This window comes from Pelophylax lessonae (assembly GCF_965119305.1).
Source record: "Pelophylax lessonae genome assembly, chromosome: 1".
In the NCBI taxonomy this organism is placed as follows: Eukaryota; Metazoa; Chordata; class Amphibia; order Anura; family Ranidae; genus Pelophylax; species Pelophylax lessonae.
This window is the reverse complement of record NC_138768.1, coordinates 727508251-727523083: the sequence shown is the minus strand read 5'-3', so window position 1 is coordinate 727523083 and position 14833 is coordinate 727508251. Positions and strand designations below refer to the sequence as shown.

The 14833-nt window shown below is 42.1% G+C and overlaps 1 protein-coding gene across 1 annotated transcript in view; it reads left to right on the top strand.

Moving 5' to 3' along the window:
- The window catches only part of PCM1 (pericentriolar material 1), a 311695-nt gene that overhangs the window by 249571 nt on the left and 47291 nt on the right, over positions 1-14833 (top strand). Inside the window, exons 31-33 of the mRNA XM_082243082.1 lie at positions 3192-3386; positions 11857-11919; positions 14466-14592. Coding sequence (XP_082099208.1) covers positions 3192-3386; positions 11857-11919; positions 14466-14592 — 385 coding nt within the window. The remainder of the gene's footprint in view (positions 1-3191; positions 3387-11856; positions 11920-14465; positions 14593-14833) is intronic.

The following is a 14833-nucleotide window of genomic DNA, read 5'->3' as shown; positions in this document are numbered from 1 at the left end:
CACAAGAAAAAGGTAAGCCATTCAGAACTTCTGGAGGTACTAAGAAGCCCTGGGGCAAGCCCATGGCAGGCCAGTCAGGTACTGCAGACAAGTACTCTTCAGCAAGAAGGGGCGCCCTCACCCGTTGTGGGGGGGGGGGGGGTCTGTGCTTCTGTGCGAGACCTCCTGGCTCAAGGGGTGATTGTGCCGCTTCCTCCGCTGGAACACTCTCAAGGTTTCTATTCAAACCTGTTTACTGTGCCCAGAAAGGAGGGCAAAGTGCGTCCAATCCTGGACCTCAATGTTCTGAACCGCTTTGTGCGGGTGCAGACGTTTCGAATAGAGTCCATTCGGTCGGTGGTGGCATCTTTGAATCAGGGGAATTTTCTGGCTTCCATCTATCTCAAAGATATCTGGACTATCTCCTTTTGTGGTTAGTCTCCCATTCGGATCTGCTGGACAACGTTTCTATCACCATTCAGAACCTTCAAGAATTTGTGTGGCCGATCAAAGCCACCAAATCTGCCCTGACACCATCTGTGCGGATCACTTATCTGGGGCTGATCCTCGACTCTGCTCTGGCGATGGTCTTCCTTCTATTGGTCAAGCTTCAGAAGTTGAAAGTGGCTGTCCGGTTGCTAATGGAGGCTGATCAGTCTTCCTTGCGGGCTTGCATGAGGGCCCTGGGTCTGATGGTCTCAACCTTCGAAGCAGTCCTGTTCACACGAGGCAGTTTCAGAAGAAGATTCTGTCGAAATGGAACAGAGATCCTCGGTCTTTGGACCTGAAAATTCGGTTGAGCCATCTCACGAAGTCGGCTCTCTTGGTGGCTCCAATCCAGTCACCTGTCCTGTGCCAAGACAAGTCCTTCCTGCCAGTGTTCTGGATGATGGTCAACACGGACGCCAGCCTGCCAGGCTGGGGTGGAGTGCTGGAGAATCTCTGTGCCCAGGGGACTTGGACGACGTAAGAGTCTTACTTGCTGATCAATATTCTAGAGCTGAGAGCGATCAAGCTCTGCCTGCTTCACTGGACAGGTTGGTTTACGAGGCTCTCCGGTTCGGGTACAGTCAGACAATGCCACGGCCATAGCTTATATCAATCGTCAAGGGGGCACCAGGAGTGCCCTGGCGGCCACAGAGGTGGCCGAGATTCTTTTGTGGGCGGAACACAATGTTCCTGCTCTCTCCGCAGCCGGGTGTGGAGAATTGGCAGGCGGATTACCTGAATCGTCAGGTGTTGGATCAGGGGGAGTGGTCCCTGCATCCGGAGGCGTTTCATCTCTTGTGTGCCCGGTGGGGAACTCCGGAGGTGGATCTGTTTGCATCTTGCCTCAACAGGGAAGTTCAGAGGTTTGTGGCCAGTTCTCGGGATCATCTGGCCGATGCCACAGACGCTCTGGTGTTTCCTTGGAGTCAGTATCGCCTGATGTATGCCTTCCCTCCGCTCGTTCTCCTGCCGAGGTTTCTTCACAGGGTGGCGATGGAAGGCGTTTTGGTACCACCAGGCTGGCCTCAGCAGTCTTGGTATGGAGAGCTGGTAAAAATGGTCGTGGATCCTCCATGGTGTCTTCCTCTGCGGGAAGATCTACTATCTTAAAGAACTTTCTTCCATCCTGCTTTACGGTCGCTGGCTTCAACCGCTTGGCTGTTGATAGCAAGGTGTTGAGGGATAGAGGTCTCTCTGATTCTGTTATTCCTACCCTTTTGAAGGTCAGGAAGTTGACATCTAGGAAGATCTATCATCCTACATGGAAATGGTACATTTCTTTGTCAGGAAGTTGACATCTAGGAAGATCTATCATCCTACATGGAAATGGTACATTTCTTTGTGTGAATCGCTGCAGCTGCACCCTCACTTGTTTTCTATAGCTAGGGTTTTGGCCTTTTTGCAAAAAGGGCTGAGCAGCGCTTTGCATTGGGTACTGTCATGGGCCAGGTGTCGGCCTTGGCTATTTACTTCCAATGTCCATTGGCTACTCCTAGTTTGATTCGCACCTTCATTCAGGGGTGCGTCATCTGGCCCCTCCAAAGAGATCCCCGTTACCGCTGTGGGATCTTAATCTGGTTTTGTCTGTTGTTCAAAAGCCTCCTTTTGAGAATATTAGGGAGATTTCTCTGCTTCATTGTTTCCAGAAGGTTGCCTTCCTAGTGGCCACCTCTTCTGCTCACAGAGTCTCTGAGCTGGTGGCCTTGTTCTGTCTTTTGCCTTATTTGGTGGTCCTCCGACCTAATCCGTCTTTTCTCCTTAAGGTGGTGTCGGATTTTCATCAAGACATTGTGTGGCCTTCCTTATGTCCTAAGCCTAAACATCCCAAGGAAATTGCCTTGCACTCTCTGGATTTGGTTCAGGTGATAAGGGTTTATCTGATGCTAATTGAGTCCTTCAAGAAGTCGGACTACCACCATTTCGAAATGGATCAGACAGACGGTTGTTCAGGCTTATTTAATCAAGGGTCAGGTTCCCCCTTTCCCTGTGAAGGTGCATTCAACTGGAGCGCGGAGTGCCTCTTGGGCTTTTCACAATCAGGCCACTGTTGTACAAGTTTGTAAGGCAGAGACTTGTTCGTCTGTGCACGCTGTGCAAAATTTTATAAGGTGGATTTGTTGGTATCTTCGGATGCCTCTTTTGGCCGCTAGGTTTTGCAGGCTGCTGTTTCATAGGAGAAGGTTTTTTTGTTATTCTCTTAGGGGTCTTTTACCTGGGTGAGCTCCTGTTGTTTGGTTGAGCTCCTTGTTGCCTGGTTAGCTAGGTTTAGCCTCTTGGAGTTGACGTTAGTGTCTGGTTGCGTTTTCCCACCCCTCATGTCTATACTGCTTTGGGACATCCCACTCAGCTCATGGAGATGAGGCTGTGTCTGTCGATGGAAGAGAGAGAAAATAAGATTTTTGTAAGATCTTACCGTAAAATCTTTTTCTCTGATGTCCATCGACAGACGCAGCGCTTGCCCCTCTGTTTGGGTTCTTGGTCTTCACTGCTTACAAATAACTGATGTGCTGGGCTCTGGCAGTAAGGGTTATGCTTGGAGGGACAGTCCCGTGGGCGTGTACATGTGAATCTTTTTTGCTGCCTAGACTACTCCTGGTAGGAGGAAGCATAAACCCACTCAGCTCATGGAGATGAGGCTGCGTCTGTCGATGGACATCAGAGAAAAAGATTTTACGGTAAGATCTTACAAAAATCTTAATTTTATCTTTTTTTTTTTTTCTTAGGATTCTCTGGAAAAGTTTAGCAACAAAAAGTTGAAGGACTGTGGAGAAGATCTCCTGGTTGAAATATCTGAAGTCTTGTTCAATGAGCTGGCTTTTTTTAGGCTGATGCAAGACCTGGACAATAACAGCAGCTCAGTGCAAAGTAGAGGACAGCATAAGTCAAACACTGATGTTTTGCAGTCTTTCACCAAGAAGGTTGTTAATCAAATATGTTTTTAATATTGAGATAGAAAAGTGTATTGTTCGTTAAATCATTTTACTTACACTGCGTGTAATGTTTTTAACTAAAAATTATAATTTAAAGCCTTGTAGTCTGTTGTTATTGCCATTAGTCGACCAGTTCTCTTCCATTTCTACTGAACCTATCCCTTTGTGTGAGACAAGAGCCAGTTAACCAGCGCATCCAAAAAGAAAATGACAAAAAAAGTGCTTATTAAACCCAAAAGCAAACATTTATTTTATTGCAGCTTACCAATTCTTACACGTGATACCCACATTCGTTTTCTTTTTTAAGCTTTCTTTCACTTCTCACCTGGTGATCCAGCCAATAAGTCTGTTGTTTTTTTTTTTTTCAAATTATATCTTTATTTCTTTAAGTTCAGTTACATATACAGTATATACATTACATTTTAGCTTTCAAGGTTATAATTACAAACCATTTATTCCCTTTAAGGAACCTTAGCCTTTCTTTGGCAATCTATTACCGAACCCAAAAACTCCCATTTCGTTCCTTTTCCTTCTTTCCCCTTTTCCCCCCTGTCCCCCAAAAAAAAAAAAAAAAAAAAAAAAAAAAAAAAAAACAAGGGAAAAGAATGGTGCACAGGTCTCTACACTCCTATATCATTATATATCTATCTTCTCCGCGCAGGTTCTTGTCCTGTACTTGGAAATTACCTTTCTTCTGAATTAACATAATCTTTCCACTGTTTCCATTTCTTCTCATATTTATCAGTTTGTTGATGAGCAGATAGGACCAATTTTTCTAGGTTATGTATTTCCTCAACTTTCCTTAACCACATGTTTATGTTAGGTGGTTCAGTCTCTTTCCATTTAAGAGGGATACATATCCTGGCAGCGTTCACCAGATGTGGTATAATGGATTTTTTGTAATTTTGTATCGGTATGCTGGGGGTATGGAGCAGAAAGAGGGCAGGTTCTTTGGGAATATGACATTTCATAATTTCCTGTATTGACCTCCGAATCTGCTCCCAAAACTCTTCTAGTTTAGGACATTCCCAGAATATATGGAGCATTGTCCCTCTCTCTGTCCCACATCTCCAGCACAAATCTGTATTTAATGTAGAAATTTTATTCATCCTGACCGGGGTGTAATACCATCTGGAAAAAATTTTGTAATTCAGTTCTTGAATTCTAACGCAAATTGAAGTTGAGAATACTGACTTAATTATTTGATTTTCCCGTTCTAGTGAGAAGACAATGCCCATTTCCCTCTCCCATTCCTTCAAAAAAGGAGGTTTACGCCGTTCTACTGATGTCATTAGCAGGGAGTAAATTTTAGATATAGCACGTTCCATAATTCCATTTTGAGTGCATAATTTTTCATAAGGTGTTACCTCTTTATCATCCTGGGAGGGGACTTGCAATGTTCCCAAAAAATGGCGTAGTTGGAAGGCACGCCATAGATCTAGGCCGAAATGGCCTGAGACGTCTGTTAATTCCTCCATCGTTACCCAACCTGTCTCTGTTAGGAAGTCAGATATTTGTGTAATTCCTCTATCTGCTAAGGTCTTAAATTTCCTGTCTTGATATCCTGTCTCAAAGTGGGGGTTTCCTAGTATTGGATACAGTACGGAGTTCTCCCGTATTAATTTATCCTGTTTAAATATTTTTGCACAAGTTTTGATCGTGTTTCCTATAATAGGATGTTTCTTTATTGATACTGGTAGGATCTTATAACACCATGGGGCTCTTTTCAACGAGATCTCACATTGTGCCTGCTCTAAGTTTGGCCAGAGCTTATATTCTCTGTGTCGACACCAGTCAATCACTCTTCCCAGTTGAATGGCTTGGTAGTATTTCTTTATGTTCGGGACTGCCAGCCCCCCATCTGTTTTCGCTTTAAATAGATATTTTTTCCCTACTCTCGGACGTTTTGAATTCCAGATGAAATTCATTATCATAGTTTCAATCTGCATCAAGTATCGAGGTGGGATGTGTATGGGAAGTGCCTGAAAAATGTACAGGAATTTTGGTATAACACTCATTTTGATTATATTGCACCTTCCCATCCATGAATGCATTCCTCCTCTCCACCTTAGCAGTAGTAGTTTTATAGATTTTAGTAAGGGAATAAAGTTCAGATTAAACAATTGCGATATATTTGGTGTGATCGATGTCCCCAAGTATTTAAGGGCTGTCTTAGTCCAGTTCAATTTAAAATTTGCCCTTAACTGTTGTTGGAGTGTCCCTGGAAGTTCTATTCCCATTGTTTCGGATTTAATGAAATTTATCTTCATATTAGATTGAGTTCCGTATCTCTCCAGCTCGTATAACAAGTTGGGGAGTGATATAATTGGATTCGTGATCGAGAATAGGACGTCGTCGGCATACGCTGATATTTTATACTGATCCTTTCCCACGCTGATGCCCGAAATATCCGAGTTAATTCGGATTCTGCACAGGAAGGGTTCCAGTGATACTACAAACAGGAGCGGGGACAGGGGGCACCCCTGTCTCGTTCCGTTTGTAATTAAAAACTCTGTAGATAAAATTCCGTTTACCCTCACTTTTGCAGAAGGGACTGAATAGCTCTGTGTTATCCATTTTAACATTTTCTCCCCTATCCCTATATAGCGAAGGACCGTGAACATATACTCCCACCTGACCCTATCGAACGCTTTCTCTGCGTCAGTATTAAGCAGGACTGTTGGTATTTTATTTTGGTGTGTTATATGTAGTAAGCTCAATAGCTTGGTCGTGTTGTCCCTTGCCTCTCGGGTTGGGACAAATCCGACCTGGTCCAAATGGATCAACTTTGTCAGGTATTTCTGTAGTCTGACTGCCAAAATCTTTGTGAAAATTTTAAAGTCAGTGTTCAACAGGGAAATTGGTCTGTAACTTTTGCACGAGGTAGGGTCTTTCCCTTCCTTAGGGATTACCGATATATGTGCATGTATGGTTTCTTTAGGGATTCTATTCTCTGCCCCCCAGGCGTTGAACATATCCCTCATAAATTCCTTCAGGTGTGGCATTAACTTCTTGTAGTAATGAATAGTAAACCCGTCAGGTCCAGGTGCCTTCCCTACTCTAATATTTTTTATAGTTTCCATTATCTCCGCAGATGTTATAGGGGACTCGAGTATTTTACTCTCCTCTTCTGACAACTGAGGCATTTGTGAGGTATATACATATTCCTCCATCTGCGTTTGTGAGGCTGTTTGGGTTTTTAAGTTATATAATGTTTCATAATATTTTTTAAATTCTTGAGTTATCTGTTTGGGGTATACAAGTTTCTGTCCTGCGTCTGTTACTATATGTGGAACATATGTTGTCAGATTTTGATCTTTGAGTGATTTTGCTAATAGCTTCCCACATTTATCCCCTGCTTCATAGAAAATCCTTTTAGTTTTCTGGATTGCTGCTTTAGCTCTAAAGGATAAGAGTTCATTAATGTCTCTCCTTATTTTCAAGAGCTCATCCTTTCCCTCCGCTGATGGTGCATGTTTATGTTTTGCTTCTGTTTTATAAAGAGCTTGAAATAGATGATCTAATTGTTTAGTTCGCTGTTTTTTGATCCTGGCCCCATGTTTTATAAGAATTCCTCGTATAACTGCTTTGTGTGTTTCCCATATTATCCCTGGATCTGAGTCTGCAGTGGTGTTAGTTAAAAAAAAAAAGACTATCTCTGACTCGACCTCTGCCATAGTCTCCTTATCTTGTAAAAGACTTTCATTCAGTCTCCAGGTTGTTTCTCTCCTTTCTCTTTTGTTTGGTAACTCATAAACTAATGTAATTGGGGCATGGTCTGACCAAGTCACTGAGCCTATCGTTATGTCTTTTATAGCGTGTAATTGACTGTGCGGGATTAAGAAATAATCTATGCGGGAGTATTGTTGATGCAAAGAGGAATAGAATGAGTAGTCTCTTTCTCTGGGGTGCATCAGGCGCCATGCATCTATTAATTGTCCTTCCTGTAATATTTTAGCAAAGTGTTTCCGCACCATAGGCGGGATTGAGGATTGGCCCCGGGATGTATCTTCTGAAGGGATCAGGGGAATGTTCACATCTCCTCCTATTATTAAATGTCCCCCCCTAAACTCATTGAGCATGTCCATGCCCCTCCTCAAGAAACCATCCTGCTTTATGTTTGGAACATACATATTAGCTAGTGTGACTTCTGTCTCTCGTATCGTCCCTTTTACAAATAAATATCGGCCATTTGGGTCGCTCAAAACTTGTGTACATTTCCAGGGTAAGTTCCTTGATAGGAGGATGGATACGCCCTTCGACTTAGCCTCCCAATTAGTCGAATGATATACTATAGGAAAAAGATTATTGTTTAACTTAGGGCATTTATCCTCTCTAAAATGTGTCTCCTGTACCATCGCAATATCTATCCTTGATCTTTTCAGATCATCTAACAAAATCCTCCTTTTCTCTGGAGTGTTGAGACCTTTTGCATTAATGGATAAAATCCGTATATTCTCCATTATAAAAAAAAAAAAAAAAAAAAAAAAAAAAAAAAAAGGGGGGAGGGGAAAAACTTAGGGGGGGAAGGGGGGAGGAAGGAAAGTACCTTCTTGACCTCTCTACTATAGAGGGGTCACTATATAGCTTCACGCTGGGTTGCTCATCCAATCTATATTGGTTCTTTGAGCAATTTCCTAAATGGGGTTATGTTTGGGTTAGGTTAGAGAATAAAACTCTCCCCTCCCTCTCCCAACCCCCAACACTGATCATTCACAGGGTATTCCGGCATATATATATAAATAAGATTCATTATTTTTGTATATCTACTTCTCCCGGCTTCATTTTCTCACATTCCTTGTATCTCATTTAGAGGCAAAGGAGAAAAAGAAAAAAAAAAAAAAAAAATCCCCACCCCTAGATCTCATAATGTATTTGCCATCTACCATCTGCCCCCCCTCTTCTCCTAGTTCCTCGGTAGATCAGGTATTACCCGATGCTTCCTCCGCCCCTCCCCCCCCGCCCCTAGGGCACCCTGTGCTCTGTCACCTTCTTAGAGACCACTGAAATTGGTCGTATTGTGGAATGTATTTATATTCAAAAATAGAAGTTAAACAAAAACTGTGCTATTTAATGAATCAGATTATTACCATTATTACCATTATTACCCTTATTAGTGTTTTATAGGTTACAAAGTGTATATTATACCCAAAAAAAAAAAAAAAAAAATTTTTCTAATGTTGTGTGCCCAAAACAGAAAAAGAAAAAAAAAAAACATACTTTCCCATACTCAAAAAAAAAAGGAGAGGGAAAACACCTTCACTACCACTCTACACTCGTGTCTCATGTGTTTTAAAATTGTGCAAAAAAAAAAAAAAAAAAAAAGTTCAAATCAATAGTGATTTTGTGCAAGAAAAAAAAAAAAAAAAAAAAAATGTGACCTTATCTCTTATCCTCCTCCCAGGGGGGGGGGGGGGGGGGGCGGGGTATATCCATGTATCCATATACCCTCAAAAAAAGAAAAAAACATGTTGGAGCTGATTGCTTCAGAAAGAAAAGGGGGAACAGCCGACAAAGGGGTGGGGGGGGAAAAAAAAAAAAAAAAAAAGTTATTGAAGAGAGAATTTTATAATAGCAGTATTTCTTCCTGTCATTTCTTCATTCTCTCATTCCAATTGGATCCTCAATTTCACTTAGTTCTCTCAGACCTGTCCTTTCTTATTACCATGTCCATTCAACCTCCGTTCACGGGGTCCCCAGTTTGGGTACCCCATTGTTCTGGGGGAAATTGTAAGCCAGTCCTCCACCTGAACAGGTTCTGTGCCCAAGAACTCAAATAAGTTGGGTAAATCCGCTGGGGTACGAAGAACAAACATGTCTCGTTCTTTAAAAAAAGTCACTGCCAGCGGGTATCCCCATCTGTACCTAAAACCTTGTTGCTTTGCTCTCTCCAGCACTGGCCGTAGTAATGATCTGCGGTAAAGCGTGGTTTTAGACAGATCCGGGAGTATTTTTATTTTAGCCCCTGCGACTTCCACTGTGCCTATATCCCAGGCTTTCCGGAGGATCTCCTCTTTCTGTGTGTAGTAATGCATTTTACATACTATATCACGGGGTCTGTTGGAGTCTGTATATCTGAACCCTGTCAGTCTGTGGACCCTATCAATTTCCATAGGGGCCGCAGGATGTGAGGTGGGGGCTAGCACTTTTAGAAAAATGTCTCTCACCTTTTCTTGTAAATTTTCCCCTTCCACCTCTGGTACTCCTCTCAGTTTTAAGTTCCCCCTGCGGCTCCTATCTTCTAAGTCTTCCATATGAAGTTGCATATTAATGGTGGCCTCTGATAGTGTCTCTGTGGTCTTCTTTATATCCGCTACTTGGTCCTTTACTTGTGTGACCTCGGTATCTTTTAAAGTAACTCTATCTGATAATTGGACCATATCTTTGCGGAGTTCCTGGATATCACGTTGGTGTGTTTCCTCAATCCGCATTATTAATGCCTCTATCTCTGCTTTAGTGGGCAGTGCTTTCAATAAGTCTTTGATATCTAGATTTACCTTTTCCTGCTGAATCCCGGGGTCGGCTTCGGGTTCTCTCGCTGCTGTCCAACCTGGGTTTGTCATGTTCCCCTCTGGCGGCTTCTCTCCTTTCTCCGCATGCTGTGTGCACTGCACTCCCTGCGCATTCTGTTTGGGCTGTGTCCCCACACGTGCCGCCGCCATCTTGGTTTCCGGCACTCCGGGCAGCTGCTGCTGGAAGTATTGCTGTATTCCACCACCTGATCTCCTCTGTAGTTGACGCCGGTCTACTACCGAGCGATCGCTAACCGAGCGGGTCACTGGACGATTCCTGACCGGGTTACTTGTTTGCATGCCGTGTAGCTATGCCGTGTCGGGGCAGTCCGGGAGAGGGATTAGCGGGAGCTCCTACTCACACGTCCTCACATCTCTTCCTCTCCAAGCCACTCCCCCTCGTGTCCAACCAGTCTGTTGTTTTTTAAAAGAAGAAACTCTGTTGCAGATGTAGCAGTTACAGTGTTGAGACAAGTCATTTACCTATGTCAGGGGTGCTTACAATGATTAGCTTTTATTCATTCATGTAAACCCTTTATCTCAAAAGAAAAAAATGTTTTTGTAACTGCTTATATAGTGTGAGCCATAGATGGATCGAAATATTATACTCACCAAAGCGAGCTAATGGACCTTAAGCAATTCAGTATGAAAAAACATTCCATCCTCATCACCTTTTGCATTCAAGTCAGATCTCTGACAGAATTTGCCTAAAAATGTTATTGAACATCATGCTAAACGTTAAGTAGGGGTATCTTTGAAAGAAAGCACTTCAGATCTACCTGTAACAAGCAGCCACCAATGACAGGTCAGTAGTAGGGGCTTGTCTGTTTCCCAGCCAACAGCTGCAAATAAAAATGCAGTTCGCACTCCTCAGGCTTGAATAAAACATTATTTTCCACTGGAGAAAGCTCCTCCCCTGTTTTGTTCTGCTCCAAGGCCTAATTGCCCCTCTAATCTCTGATTAAGACCTTAGCAAGGGTGGAATGCACCAGGGAAGGATCGAAGTCTGATGGGAGTGCAAGATCCACTTGGAGGAATAAAAATTTCAAACACGAATCGGTGTGCTATGCGGCCAGTTTTTGTACCTTGAGTTGTAGTTGCAACAAACGTCTTTTAAAGTTGACCATAGATGGTTTGAATCTTGTCTGGTTCTCCAGGGACCGGACGATTCTTGAATCATGTAGGGGCAGAGGCTGATTCTACCTAAGTTTACAGCATGTCGTATTTTTCATGTGATTGCCAGCAGCTATAGCCGCTAGTAATAATCACTGTGTGTTCTCCAGGCTCCCTGTGCCCCCCCCCCCTTTCCCCAGCCGGGAGAACACAATAGCTCCACTGGAGGGTTGACGGGGCAATCGAGTGATTTTCTTTCCTGCAACCACAGAAAATGGCATGGTCGCTGACTTAAGGCTGTTCATATATTAATAAATGTTTTTTTCGTTCAGCCATTCCCACAGTTCTATTGTACTCCGCTAGTGGAGAGCCCTCCACACTGACAGAATACAGTAATCACTGTTGCTGGCTATAGTTGGCTGCACTGATCATTTGGGGGAAAACCCGACATGCTAGTTTTACATAAGTCAATCGATAGATCGACTTGTGTACAACCAGCTAGCCCATACATGGATTGAAATTTGGCCAGTCCCTACTGAACCAGCTAATTTTTCATCCTTGTATGGTTGGCTTAAGGGCATAAACAGAATGTACTTGTGGAATGACTTTTTGTTAGCTACTTCAGAGATGTAATTTTCCATGGCAAGGCTTTTGTTTCCTGTAATGACCTTACCTATTGTGATATTCCTTGAGCTCTATTAATGTGGAACTCCACATTGCACAAGATTTTGTAGGTTCATGTTGGTTGGCAGCTATTGTATGTGATTTTTAGAGTGTAAATACTTTTTAGTAGTGTGCAGACCTTGCAGCTTTATTCTGATGTTTTCCCACAGGCTCGGGTATTGTTGGATGGAGTAGAAAGTTCTGACAACCAAGAGAGTGATGATGAAGATAAGGTATACATTGTTATAAGGGTTGTTGTTTTCTATCTAACCTTGGTTTGCATGACAGTCCTATGTACTTTATCATATTCCCCGGCAATGGCTTTCGGTGAACTTTTTTTCCCACCTCTGTGAAATCATATTATTGGCTCCCATACAGACATAGAAGAAGGTTCCTTGTATTTATACATGAAAATTTGTTTGAAGAACTAATGTTTTATATTTTAGAGCTACAATAATTCCTATAATCTAGCCCATAAAAGCCATAGTGTTTTTGGCACATGTAAGGACCCATTGGCTTGCAAGGTATGCCTGAATGCTTTTTATTGCAAAGTACAAATTTCTTCTTGCTGGACTGTTCACATATATGCATTTTAATGGTATCTACAACATTTTGTATGTACTTTGTCTAGGGCTAAAACGTGGCAATGATATATTGCTTTACTTAGGAAAATATGAAATATTAATTATGAGTATTTCACATTTACCGGAGCAGCGAGCAGGTTTTGAGTGCAAGGAAAGTTTTAGAACGACAATTTACTATTCTACCGTGGCTGGATCTGAATATCAGCCTAAACACAGCTGAACAACTCCTCCTTTTCCTGCACCTTTAGGCTGGGTTCACAGTTGCTGCGGCTCACAGCAGAGGGTTCGGTGCATCCCTAATCACCATTTCAGGTGTGAATCGGGTCTGAATTTTTGCCTGAATTTGCACAACTGAAACGGACCAGAAGACGCACAGGATCCTTGTGCAATTCTGACCGCGCCCGCCCCAGAGCTGTGTGAACCGTCTCTTTTGAGAGCTGTTCACACTCTGTCATGCGAATTGAATGCGGAGAAACTTGCAACCAATTCCCATCAGTGTAAACCCAGTCTTATAGTAGAAAGTTTTTTCTGTCTGCAGTTATTTTCATCAAGTTCACCTGTACTTCCTTATTATAAAGTCTAGCATGCTCTGAAAACAGTATCATGACAGTGTCTTGTGTATGATCAATGTGCTGCACACTTCACTCTCCTCCTCCACAGTGGAGTTTGACAGTGACTTTATGTCCCTCTCACTGCATATGCTTGCAGTGCTTGGAGAACTAAACGTAAAGTTATAGTACAGTGCAGGATTGCGTACATAGAAGGGTCTCTTATGGGACTGCATAGGTCTTGGAGGCTTAAGGAACATTTAGAATGGGTAGTGTGGCCTGGGGTCGCTTTTAAAAGTATATGCAGGAAGGAATTTTTTTAAGAAGAAAACCGCAAATACATGTACGTTTTTAGATCATTTGTTTTATGGAAAAAAATAGACTTTATTGTCACTGTAAATTACTAGAGTACGGTACAGTTTGCAGTTCTGCAGATGTTTAAAGGCATATTGGGTAATGTTTTCATTTTAATCAGTATGTGTAAACCCTTTGAAGTCGCCAACCTGTAAAAATGAATAAAGCTACCCACTAACTGCCACCCCTTTAAATGTGAAACCCATTAAACGTAGGAAATCAAAATAAAGTAAAGCGCTGTTCGAAATAATATCAGTTAGTGCAATGTGCATGTGCCACAAACGTGTGTAGAATAAAAACATATGTCGCAAATAATCAATGTGTAACCATTGCAAACCAATGTGAAAAAAATATATATTAAAACTGTAAATGAATGACTTTAGTTAACATATAATGTCCATAGTACAATGCATATTAATGACAGTCCATTCTCATAAGTGCCAATGATAAAAATATCTTCAATCACTGTGACCACAACCATTAACTTAAGCTCCTCTTCTAAGCTTATAGTGCTCCACCACGTGCAAAGCAAACTATTGCACTCACCAGAGTCCCCATGCCCCCGGGGACCACAGGACTTATCAGGAAAAACCAAAGCCCAAAGCCACCAAAGATCCTTTCCTCAATTAGCCCAATTGCATTGGTGCACAGGCACCTCTCAGATAGCTGGTCACATGTAAAAAGGCAAGAGGGCAGGATAATCGTGCAACACCGTTTATTAAAAATTCCTTTCTAACATAAAATCGTCAAATATTCTGCTTATATCAGAGATGCCTAGACCGGCACCAGCTCAAAACGCCTCTAACTGCATCCCACTTTCAATAACACCAGTACGGTCTCACCCCTCACTCTGCTCATTTATAGTTTTAATATATTTTTTTTACTTTGGTTTGCAATGGTTACCCATTGATGATTTGTGAGACATATTATTCTACTCACGTTTGTTGCACATGCACATTGCACTAAGGAATATTATTTCTAACAGCGCCTTAGTTTTAAACAGTACTGTGGGCAATAGATTCTCAAGCAGCTTAATAGTGAATAGATTAAAAGGGTCACAGAGAAGCCAAAAGAGGAATCGATGACAGTATGCTTACTGAGCAGCAGAGGGCAGATTGTTGACAGCAATCTTTCAGTCTTATGTCTTTTCTGCAGTGCCAAAGGCTAAAATAATGTGATGGATCATTTCTGTTTATTCAGTACATACAAATACAGTATGTTACTATTTAGTTATCACTGTGTTGTCCTATTGTTAATTTTTTTCTATATCTCAGTTGTTGTTTTTTTTCCTAGGACAAGGATGAAACGGAGATCGTATCAGAGTCCCAAAACAAATGTATTGATGTGTCTGAAGCTCACAGTGGGAGATCTGACATTTCAGAGGAAGAAGATGGAAATGAGAACGTTCCTGTGTCTATTAGTAGGAACTTTTATGTTTTCCTGGCTTTTATGTTTTATAATCAATTTCTTTGATGTCTGCTGATTTAAAAGTACCTGATGCTTATGTCTTGTGTAAGCAGTCGTTAGCAGTAACAACTTATAGCTCCTCATTTTTGTAATCCAGAGTACAGTAACTTGTGGCAGGCACCCCCTTGTGGTAAAAAGTACACAGCACCCCTCTATTAAAGTCATGGCAGACATCTATTGGTACTATATAGCAC